General features: G+C 55.9%; 2 protein-coding genes across 2 annotated transcripts; both read left to right on the top strand.

The window, feature by feature from the left end:
* Positions 1-6,648: 6,648 nt before the first annotated feature.
* LOC128063653 (interferon-inducible GTPase 5) lies at positions 6,649-8,055 on the top strand. Its single transcript, XM_052656459.1, has one exon. It carries the CDS (start codon positions 6,649-6,651, stop codon positions 8,053-8,055), a length of 1,407 nt encoding a protein of 468 aa, XP_052512419.1.
* Positions 8,056-11,408: 3,353 nt separating this feature from the next.
* Positions 11,409-13,901, top strand: LOC128063974 (interferon-inducible GTPase 5-like). Its single transcript, XM_052656799.1, has 2 exons — positions 11,409-12,012; positions 13,246-13,901. The coding sequence occupies exons 1-2, from the start codon at positions 11,409-11,411 to the stop codon at positions 13,899-13,901; spliced, it is 1,260 nt and encodes a 419-aa protein (XP_052512759.1).
* The last annotated feature ends 2,060 nt before the right edge of the window (positions 13,902-15,961 follow it).

Raw genomic sequence — 15,961 nt, forward strand, 5'->3', positions numbered from 1 at the left:
CTGCTTTTTGGCCACCTCATGTGATATTCAGGATCTAAGTTCCCCAACAGGGATCAAACCCATACCCCTTCCAGTGGAAGTGCCATGTCTTAACCACTGAATCGCCAGGGAATTTCCTAAACATTTTAAGTGATAGTGAAATACATCATAATTTTATTGGCAGCACTTTTAAAATTTTGTTAATGGCATAGAAAACGGTGCACCTGACAACCACGGCACCTTAGATTGGATGAGCTGGGGAACCCACAGAAGGAGAGGGTGAATTGGTATGTTTCTCTCTCTCTCTCTCTCTATTCCAGTCTCAGCTCCTGGGTGTTGTGTCTATCTTGGGATGACAGGTGGGAGAACGGAATTTTAGTCTGGGCTAAATGAGTTACTCCACCTGACAGGCTTCACACACACCTTGTTGTTTAGTCGCTAAGTCACGTCTGACTCTCTGCAACCCCACGGACTGTAGCCCACCAGGCTCCTCTGTCCATGGGATTTCCCAGTAAGAATACTGGAGTGGGTTGCCATTTCCTTCTCCAGGGGATCTTCCTGACCCTAGGATTGAACTTGCGTCTCCTGCATTGGCAGCCAGGTATTTTTTACCACTGAGCCACCGGGGAAGTCCATGGACACCTGGTGTATCAACAATGTCCTATAAGTGAGCGTTTGGCTTTAGCATGTGAGGAGAGAGTGCCCCCACCAGCCTGGGAGGTCTGTAGGAGCAGGGATGTGTGAGTCACATCTTGGGACCAGCACAAGGACTGGCGAGGTCCACACAAATGTTTGTGGGATGACCACACGGCTGAGTCAGTTACAAGACAAATGAGAGCTCTCTCTCAGCTCGGGGTCTTTGCTTAGGTTCTTTAGGGCTGGGATGCAACTTCCAAGCAGACCATCTGGCTCACTCCTACCCATCCTTCAGTTCTCAGCTCAGGCGCCTGTTCCTCCCGGAAGCCCTCCTGGACCCCTGAGCTAGTTCAGGTGGTTCCTTGGTGCTCCCACAGTCCTCTGGGCCACCCTCCCCATCCCAGCCTGGCCCGCTCCGGGTCATCATGGCCTGGGGATGGATCCGACTCCCCCCACTACCCTGGCTTCCCCTGGTGGCTCAGATGGTACAGAATCCGCCGGCAATACAGGAGACCCGGGTTCAATCCTCCAGGAAGGTCCCCTGGAGGAAGAAACGGCAACCCACTCCAATATTCTTGCATGGAGAATCCCATGGACAGAGGAGCCTGACTGGCTACAGTCCATGGGATCGCAGAGTCAGACACCACTGAGCAACTGACACTCTAACTGCACTATGAATCAGTCCCGCGGGAACAGAGCCGGGGGCGGGGGGTTGGTCTTTGCTGTGTTCCCAGCATCTAGCCCAGCACAGGGCCTTGGAGAGGTGCTGAGTGTTTGATAAATGAAAACAGAAGAGGAGGTCTGGCGGACAGGCACGGGCGCAGCCTCCCGCGGGCTGGCACTCTCCGGAGGTGGGAGAAGTGCCCCGGCAGTGTGCCAGCCTGCATTAGATGCCTTTGTGCAGGCGTCCTGCGTCCTGGTCTTGGTCCAGAGTTACCCTTGGCTGTGACCGTCCCCTTCCTTTCCTCCAACCAGGAGCTCCCAAGGGCAGAGCCTGATGTGTCTACTTTGGGGACCCTGGCTCGTGGCTGCTCACACAGCTTAGGAGCTGGAGCAGGATGCATGGACGTGGAGGGTTTCAGGGGCCGCCATCTGAGTACACTGTCTGCAAATGTGACTGCGGCTCCTCTGGTCTGCTGGTCTGTGTGCGCCTGCGTGTGTGTGGCTTGCGAGGCTTTTGTAAGTCTGCCTGCCTTGGACTTGTCTGTAATGTCTCTGTACTTGAGGCTCTGTGTCTTTTCCTTTCCCTCCTGGGCCAGGCTTTGGGTCTGGATTTGCGGGGAGAAAACTTAGTTCGTGTGTTTGCTGTCTGGGAATGTCTGAGGATCTTTCCTCAACTCTTGGTCTCTGTGTTTGTGTCAGTCAGTGAGGATGTGGATGAGTTTGTGTGCTGACCTGCATTTCTGTCTCGCCTGTGGTTTAAGAACTCAGTGTAGTCAGCAGACTATCCATTTCCCATTCTCCTTGTGGTCTTCAACTAGTCTCTTCCCTTTCTTTTTTTTTGCGGGGGTGGGGGATGAAGTCCCCTCTCTTTCCTTTCTGGGCCTCCACCTCTTCCTCAGCTGTTCTTTTGGAGGGTTCTTTCCAGAATTGAGCTTCAGATTGTCAGCAAAACCCTCTGAGTATCCAGGGCCTCTGGCTGTGTGGGTGCTAATTTGCTCAGTCATGTCCGACCCTTTGCAACCCCATGGACTGTAGTCTGCCAGGCTCCTTTGTCCATAGGATTTCCCAGGCAAGAATACTGGAATGGGTTGCCATGCCCTCCTCCAGGGGATCTTCCTGACTCAGGGATCGAACCTGCATCTCTTACGTCTCCTGCATCGGCAGGCAGGTTTTTTACCCCTAGTGCCACCTTGGAAGCAGGGGCCTCTGGGTAGTGGGGGCTTCTGGCTTCATCCCAGGAAATGGGAGTGAGGGTGGGACATGTGGCCTGGGCAGAGAGGGGGTTGGGAGGAGAGCCAGGGTGGAGACTGTCATAAAAGATTCCCTTGGACTGGAAGGGAGGCTTGGAAGGTGCAGAGATGGGCGCTGGAATAGAGGAGAGCCAGAGATATCCCCCAGGAGGCTAGTGTGCTTGTGTCCCGGTCTCTAGACCTTCAGCTTCTTCCCTGTGCGCACCTGGGTCCACGCCTCGCTTTCCATCTCTGAGGCTCTGCATCTTTTTGCTCTGTCTGTAACTTGCGCCTCTGAGAGCATCTCTGGTGGTTTTCTGCCGCCCTCTTCTCTCATCCCTGAATTCCTGCCTGACTCTCCTTCTGTTTCCTCTCTAAGGAGTCTCTTTTCCATCCCAACTCTTTCTCTCTGTTTTTTAAAATGTAGTTTAAATAGGAGGGTAATTGCTTTACAATGTTGTGTTAGCTTCTGGTGTCCAAGAATGTGGATCAGCTACAACAGTACATACATCCTCCTCTTCTTGAGCCTCCCCCCCACCACCCCCCTCAACTCTCTTTTCTCATTCACATCTCTCCCTGCTTCCATCTCCCTCTTTGTCATACTAAAAGATGCCATTTTATTTTTTAGAAATTATTTTTACTTTTTGGCCATGCCATGTAGCATGCAGGGTCTTACTTCCCCGACCAGGAACTGAACCCGTGACTTCTGCACCGGGACTGTGGAGTCTTAACCACTGGACAACCAGGGAAGCCCCCTCAGTGCCATTTTAAATGGTTTTGAGGAAGCAGGGGAGGGAGACAGGAGAAAGGAGGAAAGTGTTATGAAGTCGGCACCCGAGCTGGGATTTGAAGGATGGGCTGAGGGTACAGTGTTGTTAATGTTGTTCAGCCGCTCAGTCATGTCCGATTCTTTGAACTGCAGCGTTCCAGGCTCCCCTGTCCTTCACTATCTCCCAGAGTTTGCTCAAGTTCATGTCCATTGAGTGAGTGATGCTATCTAGCCATCTCATCCTCTGCCGCCTTCTTCTCCTTTCGCCATCAATCTTTCCCAGCATCAGAGGATGTTAAAATGCTAGGGAAGGAGGAAGGCCAATCAGGGAGCTTAGAAACCAGATACTGAATTGGGGTGTGGGTGCTGCCCCACTGCCCCATGGACCACCAGTCCTGGCCAGGACCGGGCCAAATCACACGGGGCTCTCCCTAGCACTTCCTCCCAACTCAGCCAGAGCTGGCTGAGCTTAATCACCACCCACAGAGCCTACACGACCCTTGGTAAGGTGGGTGAATGGGTAGACAGTGCAAAGGAGGGAAAGTAAATGACTTGTTTGGGAAACTTGAGTCCCGGGATGGAGGAGAAATAGAGGGTGGGATGGTGAGCAAGGCCAGATTCTCAGATGCCAGAGCTGGGATTTTGTGCTGGGGGTGATAGAGACCACGGGCAGGTTTTGAACAAGACTTGGTGTCAGAAAGCTCTCTCTGGGTACCTGGGGGATGGGGGTGGAGGGGGGCTAAGGGCCCGAGACCACCCAGTGGTGGTCCCACGAGCAGCTAGGGGTGGGGTCCCACAGCGGGGCTGGGACCCCACCCCCTGACATCACCCTCACATTATTGCACCAGGGCTGGCTGACCAATAAGCTGTGGTTTGCTACTATAATGGGTCCTAGCAACAGGCCCTGATCCTGTGCTAACAGGAGAGGAGGCCCCACCAGCGGGAAGAGTGAAGGGGAGAGGGAGAGCCTGCAGGGCAGGTGAGTCCCCCTGAGGGCAGCTCCCCTTGTCCAATCCCAGGCCCAGCTCCCTCAGCCCCTCGGTCCACCCCAGTGGCCACTGGCCCCTCCGCCCCTTGCACTGAGACCTGTCCAAGGATTCCCTTTCTCCTCTACCCAGGCCACACTCTGAGATGGGTCAGGGGTCGGGATGCAGGAGGGAATGGGTAGAGCCCCAGGGTGAAATGGCCCCACCTGGGATGGGTGATCAGACCTGGCGGGAACAATGGAATAAGGACTGTCTTCCTGCAGAAGGTTGGGTGAGGATGCGGCCAGGCGCAGCTGAGGAGAAAGAGGGGAGGTAAAGACATGTGATTGAAGGGAGAACAGCTCTTCAGAAGGACCTGGGTTGGAGCCCTGGCTGAGCCTCTGAATGGGGACATCTCATGTCTAGTCTGAACCTCAATCCATCTCCATCTGATGGGGACACTGATCCCTGACCTGAGCATCTCTCCCAGGGCTCTCTGAAGAGTCTTTAGTCAATAAGGAAGGGTATTTTAGAGGCAATAGACAAGGAGAGTGTGTGATCGGGAAGAGGGAGGGCCAGGGAAGCTCCCAGGTGAGGAGGAAGGATCTCAGAAGAGACCACCATGACAGGCTCCTGGAGGAGGGAGGGGACTTAGCCTAGCCAGCCCTGCCAAGCAGGGCTGGGTGTTTAAGGAGACGTCCAGGGTGGGGGCACCCCTCCCCGTGCCTGGCTGAACCCAAGAATATCTTCAAAGGTGACCTAGAGACAGACAGGTGATGGGGCTCATGATGGTCACAGAAGCCTGGCGACGTGGCCAAGGTTATCTTCCACCATGCAGGTGCTACAGCAGGGGCTCAGAGAGGGCAGGGATGCCACACAGCCAGGAATAGTAATAATGATGATAACAGTGATGCTGATAATGCAGACCGCCTGCTCTGGGTTGGGCACTATTATTTTTTCCAGAGCAGTTTTTATTTGGGCCTCAAGCTTTTGAAAATAAAGTTTAGAGACATAGCATATGAATACCACTGCAATACACATGAAATATTCTATATCAGACCCTAAAAATTAACATAAACTTTCTCATAGTCAACAAAATAGTGGCTGGGTGCTGATTTCATTAGATAAGGTGGCTACAGCATTTTAGTTATCATTTTACATCTATCTAGGTGTAGCTGAAATTCAAAACGCACATCAAAGTAAAACGATATCACAGCTCAATGCCATGCTAAATGTACTTGGCCTCTGTGGTAAAATTCACAATGGGTTCTGCTGGACAGATACTGGCTTGGGCACTATTTTAAGTGCTTTTTCTGGATGAGCTCATTTCATTCTCAAAAGCTCTAGGAGGTGGTCTGCTGTAAGGATTGCAGATCGCTTTGATCTGTAAGATGAGGAAAGTGAGGCAGCGGTCAGGAACTTGCCCCAAGTCTCTCGGCTGGTGTGTGGTAGGGCCCGTCTGGATGGAATCCCAGGCAGTGTGGCTCCAGGGTCTGGGTCCCCTTGGCCATCACTTCTTGCTGCTTCTAGTCACCGCAGAGGCAGCAGCGGAAGACCCGCTGCTCCCTTTTCCTGGGCCCAGGAGCTGAGCTAAAGCCCCTTCCACTGCAGGCCTGGCTACATACATAAATCGCAGGGCCCAGTCGAAAATGAAAATGCAGCACCCTTGCTTCGAATGTTTAGAATTTTAGTCAAGGTCAAAAGAGCATTAAGGCAGGAGCTGAGTTTTGTTTTGTTTTTTATTTATTTTAAAATTTTATTTATCTTATCTAGCTGTGTCGGGTCACTTGGGCTCTCTAGAGCTGGCACGCAGGTTTAGTTGCCCAGCAGCATGTGGGATCTTAGTTTCCCAGTCAGGGATCGAACCCCGTCCCCTGCATTGCAAGGTGGATTCCTAACCACTAGACCACCAGGGAAGTCCCAGGAGAGCTGGGCCTTTTGATGTGGGGCCCCATGTGACGGCATGGGTCTCAAGCTGCCCACAAAAGGGTGGGGAGTTCCTAGGGTTATCCCGAAGAAGACTCCTCAGCACCCTGGGAGGCAGGTCAGTCAGTACACTCGTTAAGCAAGAATCAAACAGGCTCAGAGAGGCGTGCTTCGTTTTGCCCCAGGTCACACGGCAGGTTAGTGGCAGAGATGGGATGGGAACCTGGGGCCACCGACTACAAAGCCCCCTCCCTACCTCCTGTCTGAAAGGTATCCCGGGCTTTTTTCTAAGAAGGAGAGGGCTGTGGGGCTCGAGAGAGACCTTCTTCATAGCCCTGGTGTGTCTCTCCCTGCCCCACGCCACGTCCCAGGAGGCCTGAACGGCTGGCTCCCTTCTGCTCTCCCCTCCGCAGACACTGAGGACCACGCGTCCGCCGTGACTCTCCCCCACCCCCCCGCACCCTCTGACCCGCCAGTCACCATGGCTACTTCGAAGTTGCCAGCGGTGTCCGGGGAGGAGGAGACCACCATCCTCATGGCCAAGGAAGAGCTGGAGGCCCTGCGCACCGCCTTCGAGTCGGGCGACATCCCCCAGGCCGCTTCCCGCCTCCGGGAGCTGCTGGCCTCCTCGGACTGCACCCGGCTGGAGGTGGGCGTCACAGGCGAATCGGGGGCCGGCAAGTCGTCCCTCATCAACGCCCTTCGCGGCCTGGGCGCCGAGGACCCCGACGCGGCCCTCACCGGCGTCGTGGAGACCACAATAGAGCCCTCGCCCTACCCGCACCCGCAGTTTCCAGACGTGACCCTGTGGGACCTGCCAGGGGCCGGCTCTCCCGGCTGCTCGGCCGACAAGTACCTGAAGCAGGTGGACTTCGGCCGCTACGATTTCTTCCTACTCGTCTCGCCCCGCCGCTGCGGCGCGGTGGAGACCCGCCTGGCCTCCGAGATCCTGCGCCAGGGCAAGAAGTTCTATTTCGTGCGCACCAAGGTGGACGAGGACCTGGCGGCCACGCGCATGCAGCGGCCCTCGGGCTTCAGCGAGGGGGCGGTCCTGCACGAGATCCGCGAGCACTGCGCCGAGCGGCTGCGCGGGGCCGGCGTCCACGACCCGCGCGTCTTCCTTGTGTCCAACCTCTCGCCCGCGCGCTACGACTTCCCGCTGCTCATGTCCACCTGGGAGCGCGATCTGCCCGCGCACCGGCGCCACGCCGGCCTGCTGTCGCTGCCGGACATCTCGCTGGAGGCCCTGCAGAAGAAGAAGGACATGCTCCAGGAGCAGGTGCTCAAGACGGCCCTGGTGTCCGGCGTCATCCAGGCCCTGCCTGTGCCCGGGCTGGCGGCCGCCTACGACGACGCGCTGCTCATCCGCTCGCTGCGCGGCTACCACCGCAGCTTCGGCCTGGACGACGACTCGCTGGCCAAGCTGGCCGAGCAGGTGGGCAAACAGGCAGGGGACCTGCGCTCCGTCATCCGCTCCCCGCTGGCCAACGAGGTCTCCCCCGAGACTGTCCTGCGGCTCTACTCCCAGTCGTCCGACGGCGCCATGAGGGTGGCCCGGGCCTTTGAGAAGGGTATCCCGGTGTTCGGGACACTGGTGGCGGGGGGCATCAGCTTCGGCACCGTCTACACCATGCTCCAGGGCTGCCTAAACGAGATGGCCGAGGATGCCCAGCGTGTCCGCATCAAGGCTCTGGAGGAGGAGGAGGAGGAGGAGGACGCTCAGCCCGATGTCAGCCTGGAGGCGGCTGGTGACAACGGAGTGGAGAAGCGGGGATCCGGGGAGGGGAGCATGGAGGAAGCCCCACTCTCGACCCGCCGGAAGATTGGCCTCCTCCTTAAGTACATTTTGGACAGCTGGAAGAAGCGAGACTTGTCCGAAGACAAATGAAAGCGCAGCCCTTACCCACTGCCTCACCCACAAACCAAGCCTTTTGAAAACCCACCAATCAAAAAAGGCCTAATGTGGTGAAAATGAGAGATGCGGTTGCTGAGTGGGGACAGGGTGGGGCAGGCTGAGGGAGGCAGGTGGAGGGAGGCCCAAGGCCAAGTCCCTAACCGAGGACAGGAATTGATATTGGGAGGCAGAGGTTCAAGGTGTGGATGAGGGTGGGGCCGGACTCTTTAAAAAGAAAAAGCCTCTCTCCCCCTGATCCCCAAGTGGCCATGGGAGAGGTTGGGGGCGGGGGGGGAGGGCGTTGGGGACAACAGGACAGCCTGGCCTGAGCCAAGCCAGCAGCCCACTGTCAACATAGGTGTGTGGCTGAATGGGCCCTGGGGCCTGCAGTCTCGTGTCCCTTCCTGAGAGCTCCAGAGGCCTGCTCTGGTGGGGGAGGGGCGGCCAACTGGTACACGGGCTGGGCACAATAGTGCCTAGCAACCAACTGAGTGAAACAGATGCCAGGGAGATGGGACATCCTGAGCCAGCCCTGCTGCCTGTGAGTGATGTAGGGCGGGAGGGAGGAGGGAGGGGGCAGCCAGGTGGCCACTGGACTGGCCTCTGTGCAGAACCTGGGGACACAGAATGAGAGTGGGGGTGGTGAGAGGGTGGGTGGGCGCATCTATGAGCATCCACGGAGAAAGGCAGAAAGGCCCCCTGGAACAAGCCTCATTTCAGAAAGATGGCCAGCGTGTCTGCATGTGGATGCATGCGGGAATGCGCTTGCTGGTGTGTCTGATCGGGAGGGCTCTTGGTAAGCCTTGCTGATTTGGATGCTGTGGGTGGGTCTAAGATTGTGAGTGACTGGCTGAGACTGGGGTTTCAGGTCTGTGTGTGCCTGGCTGCATGGCTGGGCGTGAGTTTGGGGGATGGTGCTGTAAGGCCGTGGGTCTGACAGGGCGCCTGTTGGGATTTCTGAAGCTGCACGAGGTTTCAAAAAACACAGGCTGTATAACACAGTGAGGCGGCCTTGGGACCTCAACTGCTTGCTACAGCCCCTCGCTCTGTGCTGAGCTCTCCAGCTGGATGCAGAAGTGAATCTGACACCCTTATCTGCTCAAACCAAGACTCACATGCCGAGTCGAGGGTCACGCATGTTTAAAAAGGAATCACCAGACTGGGGCACTTGGACAGGACAGGGGTTGCCCCAAGAGCATCCGTGGACTGGGACGAGGGTGCAGGAAAGGGTGGGATTTGAGGAATTCACAGGGTGGTTCCGGTGCAGCGGCCTCACTAACACTCCCTGAGTTGTTCCAGGACCTGATGATGGTTCTAGCCTCATTGTACATAAGAGTATGTGCATGCATGCTCAGTCATATATGATGCTTTGTGACCCCATGGACTGCAGCCCGCCAGGCTCCTCTGTTCATGGAATTTTCCAGACAAGAATACTGGAGCGGGTTGCCATTTCCTATTCCAGGGCATCTTCCTGACCCAGGGATCGAACCCACATCTCCTGCGTCTCCGGCATTAGCAGGCAGGGTCTTTACCATTGCGCCACCTGGGAAGCTCCTCTAGCCCCATCTAGGGGCCTCAACTTACCCCTGACTCTGGGAAATGGACTAACAGGGTCCACTTTTACCTGGGATGTTAAATTTTCTTTGCTGAAGAACTCTCTGCTTTGCAAAAAAGATTCCTGTCTTCCCAGAAGGCCTCCCATTGGCTCTGCAAGGACTATTTGGGGTTCACATGGACCTTTCTGCACCAAAGAGGGTACAAAGGATCATGGTAGGGATATTCCAGACCCCCAGGGGAAACCTCCATGGTAGGCATTTCTCAGATGCATGAGAAAGATGGTCTCTTTCAAATCTATTCTCAAAAGGCACAGCCCACATCCCTATACCTGAGGACCCTCGGACTCACTGGCCCCAAGTGGCTGGGATGGAAAGGTTGGGCATGCTCTCAATACAATGGGCCTGAGGTTAAAAGAGACAGTCTGGGTGACCACTGTCCCCTGCTTCCAACTGGTGGCCTCATTCTGTCCTGTCCCTTCTGCCTCTATCTCTCCCTTCCCCATCTCCACCCCCAGCCCCTGTTCCAGCTCTTGGCCCTGCCCACCCAGGTCCTGCCCCTGCCACTCCCCTTGTCTCCCAGGCCCCAGTCTCCTGAACCATAAGGTCATAGAGGGCTCTTTGGAAAAAATTAACTGGCTTTACCAAGAGACTTGTGGGATCTTAGTTCCCCAACCAGGGATAGAACCTGGGCCCTCGGCAGTGAAAGTGTGGTGTCCTAACCACTGGACCGCCAAGGAATTCCCAGGAGGGCTCTTGGTAATGTCCCCAGTGGACCTCTCCCTTCCCTGCTCAGAACCCTTCCATGGCTACCCACAGATAACGATCAAGAGCAGCCAGATGCTCCACGCCCTTCCCAAGCTGGCCTCTGCCTGAACCTCGTCAGCAGTAATACCTCGAGTCTTCCTAAAACAGTAGGGCTTGGAGGGTTCTGAGGAGTCATCTTTCCATTCCACAGGTGAGGAAACTGGCGCCCCCACCTTTCACGGAGGGGAAAATAAAAGCCCCAGAGGGGCTGTGACTTGGCTGGTGTCACCCCTGCAAATCCTTGACACGGCTGGGACCAGACACAGTCACACAATCCCTGGATGTGAGCGTGGCTGCCCCACCCATCATACGGACTTGATAAAATCGTGCATGCGGTTAGAACAGTGGCTGGCCCCGAATAAACCTCAAATAAACCCAAGCTATGACTACCAGTGATGAAGGTTCCAGCTCTTAATCCTGGTGCTGGGCGCATGGTAAAACCCCTGCCCCCTTCCTCAAAGTTAAGACTGAATTTTAGGGCCAGAAGACCTTAGCCCCATTCCCAGTTTTCCCACGCATTAGCTGGAGGACCTTGAAGTGAAGTGAAGTCGCTCAGTCATGTCCAACTCTTTGCTACCCCATGGACTGTAGCCTACCAGGCTCCTCCGTCCATGGAATTTTCCAGGCAAGAATACTGAATGGGTTGCCATTTCCTTCTCCAGGGGAGGACCTTGGGCCCCATTTATTTTCTCAATGCCAAATGTGGATAAGAAGGGAGGGAAATTCCTTCTCCAGCTGGTTTGAGGATTTGTGGATACTTCAGGAGAAGTTGGCGGTGATGAGTAAATGTGAATTAAAATAAAGTGCTTAGCACCAGACCTGGCATCTTGTAACACCCTCAGCGCTATTACTGGTGATGCCACAAATACTCCAGGAAAGCTGAGGGATGTAGAGAAGATAGGGTAACTCAGAGTGAAAACACTCCCTTCCCTTCCCTGTCCAAGGTCATCAAGTCCTGAAGACGGAGAACTGGGGGTCTGGCAGCCCATGGCCAGCGAGGTCTTCCAATCATGCCTCAGGCAATGCAAGATCCTGGAGCTCTCAAAGGACACCAGGGCCCTGAAGGAGGCCTTTGAGGCGGGGGATCTGCCAGCAGTTGCCGCCAAGTTACAATCTACGCTTCATTCTCTGGAGAACGTCCGGCTGGACATCGGTGTCACCGGGGGGATGGGCTCAGGCAAGTCCACCTTCGTCAACGCCATCCGGGGGCTAGGGGACGAGGACACCAACTCGGCCTGCACGGGCGTGGTGGAAATGACCGTGGACCCCACACCGTACCCACATCCCAAGTACCCCAGTGTCGTCTTCTGGGACCTGCCGGGCGTCGGCACCCCCGCCTTCCGGGCTGGCAAATACTTGCGGCGGGTGCAGCTCTTCCGGTATGACTTCTTCGTCATCATTACCTCGGAGAGCTTCACCGCCGACCTCGCTGAGCTGGCTCTTGAGATCCTGCGACAGGGCAAGCACTTCTACTGCATCCGCTCCAAGGTGGACGTGGACATCGCCGCCTCCCGCAGCCGCCGCCCCAGCTCCTTCTCGGAGGAGAGGGTGCTCAACCAGATCCGGGACGACTGTGTGCAGCGGCTGGAGGGTGAGGGGCAGGCTCTGGGGGCCTGGGTTATTTATTTATTTATTTAGGATGCACAATGCGGCTTGCAGGATCTTAGTTCCCTGACCAGGGATTGAACCTGGGCCCTTGGCAGTGAAAGTGCTGAGTCCTAACCACTGGACTGCCTGGAAATTCCTATCTATTTTTAATTATTTTATGTATTCATTGACTCGGGGGGGGGGGGCTGGATTCTTGAGGGATTACCCCAGTTCCCCTGCATCTTCCCACTGAGGCCCAAGGTGGGGTAAGTTACATGGCCCCTGTTGGTGAAATGCCGCTTACAGCTGCAATTTCAGTCACAGATGACAGAGACCAGTCACTTGCATTAAAGAAAAGGGTGTGTGTGTGCTAAGTCGCTCAGTCGTGTCCGACTCTTTGCAACCCCATGGACTGTAGCTTGCCTGGCTCCTCTGTCCATGGGGCTTCTCCAGGCAAGAGTCCTGGCGTGGGTTGCTATGCCCTCCTCCAGGAGATCTTCCCAACCCAGGGATCGAACCCTCAGTCTCTTACTAAATCTCCCGCATTGGCAAGCTGGTTCTTTACCACTAGCTCCAGCTGGGAAGTCCCACTGGCCAGTGCAAATGCTATGCACCCACGCCCACACTGACACACCTCTGGGCCGGGGGGCCGGGGGGCAGCTAACATTTCTTGGGGGCTCACCAGAGGCCAGGCACCATGTTCACAGCTCATTTCACCAGCATGATATCCCTAGGAGGAAGGTACACCCATTCTCTTGTTTTATAGATAAGTACATGGACTTCCCTGGTGGCTCAGACGGTAAAGCGTCTGTCTACAATGCAGGAGACCTGGGTTTGATCCCTGGATAGGGAAGATCCCCTCGAGAAGGAAATGGCAATCCACTCCAGTACTATTGCCTGGAACATCCCATGGACAGAGGAGCCTGGTAGGCTACAGTCCATGGGGTCGCAAAGAGTCGGACACGACTGAGCGACTTCACTTACTTACTTACATGGAAGCCCAGAGAGATAGGTGTGGTAACTAGCCTGAGGCCACACAGGGAATAGGGATGGAGGCTGGGATCTGAACTCAAGCAGCCTGGCTCCAGGGCTGATGCTCTTAAGCCACGTGCTATGTAGACACAGCTTATCACCCCCCATCCCTCCCCCACCCCACCCCCACACTCACAGGCAGCTGTCAGGACACCTGGGTCTGCTCAGTGGGGAAACTCACCCAAGGTGCCCTTGTCTCCCACAGCACAGGGACTCCGGGACCCCAAGGTCTTCTTGCTGTCCATGTTTGAGCTGGGCAAGTATGACTTCCACCTGCTGGAGGAGTCGATGGTGAGGGACCTTGAGAGTCACAAGCGGCACGCATTCCTGGTGGCCCTGCCCAACGTCTCCAAGCCCACACTGGAGCGGAAGGCGGCCTCGCTGAGGCAGCACACCTGGCTGGTGGCCACGGTGGCCTGCGGGGCCAACCCAAGGCCCGTGCCAGGCCTGCCGGAGGTGGCATGTGACCTGTACATGCTCACCCGGGCCCTGGAGGGCTACCGCCACAGCTTCGGCCTGGACGGGGGATCCCTCGTCAGGCTGGCAGAGCAGACGGGCCAGCCCTTGCACAAGATCCTGCAGGTGCTCCAGGGCCCGAAGACCAAGGTCACTGAGGCGCTGGTGGCAGAGCTGCTGGGTCAGGCCTCCGGGGATGCCTCGGCCTTCAGCCAGAAGCTCCTCAACGTGCCCGTCCTGGGCTCCCTGGCCTCCTGTGGCCTATCCTTCGCCACCGTCTACTGGATGCTCCGTACCTCCCTGAATGTGGCTGTCAGTGATGCCCAGAGCGTGCTGGTCCAGGCCTCCCTAGACAGCCCCGACCGCAAGCTCCCGGATGGTCAGTGGTCCCAGCCCGGCGCCTAGGCCAGCCAGAGGTGGCAGCGAGGAGCTGGGAGCCTGCAGGCTCTGTCTGTGCCCAGGCTGGGGGGGTGTTGGGGGAGGGGAAGGAAGAAACTCCACTGTCCTGGACTGAGCCGTGTGCTGTCTCGTGCTTTTGCCCTCTCTGGCCATGGCTCCCACTTTCCCTCTTCCGGTGAACCCCACATCAACCAGCAGTCCCCTGGGAATCACAGGGAGGGGACAGACACGGGCCTGCTAAGTTGTGACAAGGCAGGGAAAAGCCAGTTGCCTGGCTGGGGAGGGCAGTCAGGAGGGTGTCCACCACGCAGGTCAGGGTAGGGGGGCGGGCTGAGGCAAAGGGTCCAGAAGCATTTCTGTAAGAGGGCAGTGAACAGTTCTCAGCAATCTCAGGGTTCACAAAGGGAGGCCCCGCCTAAGGTCTTGGGCAGTGTGTGGCAGGGCCAGAGTCTGCCCTGGGTCTCATAACTCAGACTTCTGGCCAGACCTGCTCTGAGTCTGCGGCTTCCAGTCAGACTTGCTGCAGTCCTGCAGACTCCCCACTTTCCGCCAGACCTGCTCTGAGGCCAGAGGTTTGCATTCTTCTCTGTCCCCCTACCTTCTTCAGGCTTCCCAGGGGGCTCAGATGGTAAAGAATCCGCCTGCAGTGCAGGAGACCCAGGTTTGATCCCTGGGTTGGGGTGGGAAGATCCTCTGAAGAAGGGCATGGCAACCTACTCCAGTATTCTTGCCTGTAGAATTCCATGGACAGAGGAGCCTGGCGGGCTATGGCCCATGAGGCTGCAAAGGGTCGGACACGACTCAGCAACTATCACTTTAACTCACCCTCTTCAGCTGTACTTTTTCCTCTGAAGGCCAGTGCCCCCGGGGCTGCCATGACCTTCACACCAGAACTGTGTACAGGATGTGCCCAGGAGCAACGGGAAGCCAGGGAGACCAGTGGCATGGGGGGCAGGCTGGGCAGACCGGCTCAAGCTGCTTAGACTGGAACCAAGCGCTTTACTCAAAGGTGGAGTGGCATCATTGGAGGGTCAGGACTAGTTTGGGATTAGGGTGTGGTGACCAGACCAATTCGGAGACGTATTTTGGGAAACACTGAACTAGGATGGTGTACTGTATTTAACCGAGTAGGGGAGGGCAGGTACTCTAATGAACTGAATGGTGTATTTGAGGGTTAGGTTCTGGCTTTGAAGGGAGGGGCCATTTTTCAAAGAGTAGTTGAGGTATATAGGGGAAGCCATCATGTCTAATGGTTAATAACGTATGAGTATTCGACAAGGGTAATATGGCACCCCACTCCAGTACTCGTGCCTGGAAAATCCCACGGACAGAGGAGACTGGAAGGCTGCAGTCCACGGGGTCGCTGAGGGTCGGACACGACTGAGCAACTTCACTTTCACGCATTGGAGAAGGAAATGGCAACCCACTCCAGTGTTCTTGCCTGGAGAATCCCAGGGACAGGGGGGCCTACTGGGCTGCTGTCTCTGGGGTCGCACAGAGTCGGACACGACTGAAGTGACTTAGCAGCAGCAGCGCCTGTTTTGACTAAGGGGAAGGGCAGTTGGCCCTCTATATTGCAGGATTCCACGTGTGCGGATTCAACCACCCTTGAGAACAGTAAAAACAAACAAAAAAAACCCAGAAAGTTCAGAAAGCAAAACTTGACTTTAAGTGCTGGCAACTATTTACATTGTATTTACATTTATTAGCACTGACAGTGGATTAGGTGCTTTAAGCAGTCTAGAAAATGACTTACGTAGATGGGAGGATGTGCATAGGTTATAAGAACATGCTATGCTATCTAACCTAAGGGACTTGAGCCACCACGATTTGGGGATCTGTAGGGGTCCTGGGACCAATCCCTTGTGGACACTGAGTGACTCTATGGTATTTAACTAGGGGCCTGTCCTCTTTTTAACGTACTGAATTAGGCACTGCACTTAGCTAGGCCGTATCACCAAAGGCTGCCACCATCTTCAAGGGAACAGATGAACCGTGAGGGCCTGCACGTTCTTCTCCATGACACACATAGACGGGAGGCTTGACAGTACCTCACAAAACAGAAA

Source organism: Budorcas taxicolor, chromosome 18, assembly GCF_023091745.1.
Source record: "Budorcas taxicolor isolate Tak-1 chromosome 18, Takin1.1, whole genome shotgun sequence".
Classification (NCBI taxonomy): Eukaryota; Metazoa; Chordata; class Mammalia; order Artiodactyla; family Bovidae; genus Budorcas; species Budorcas taxicolor.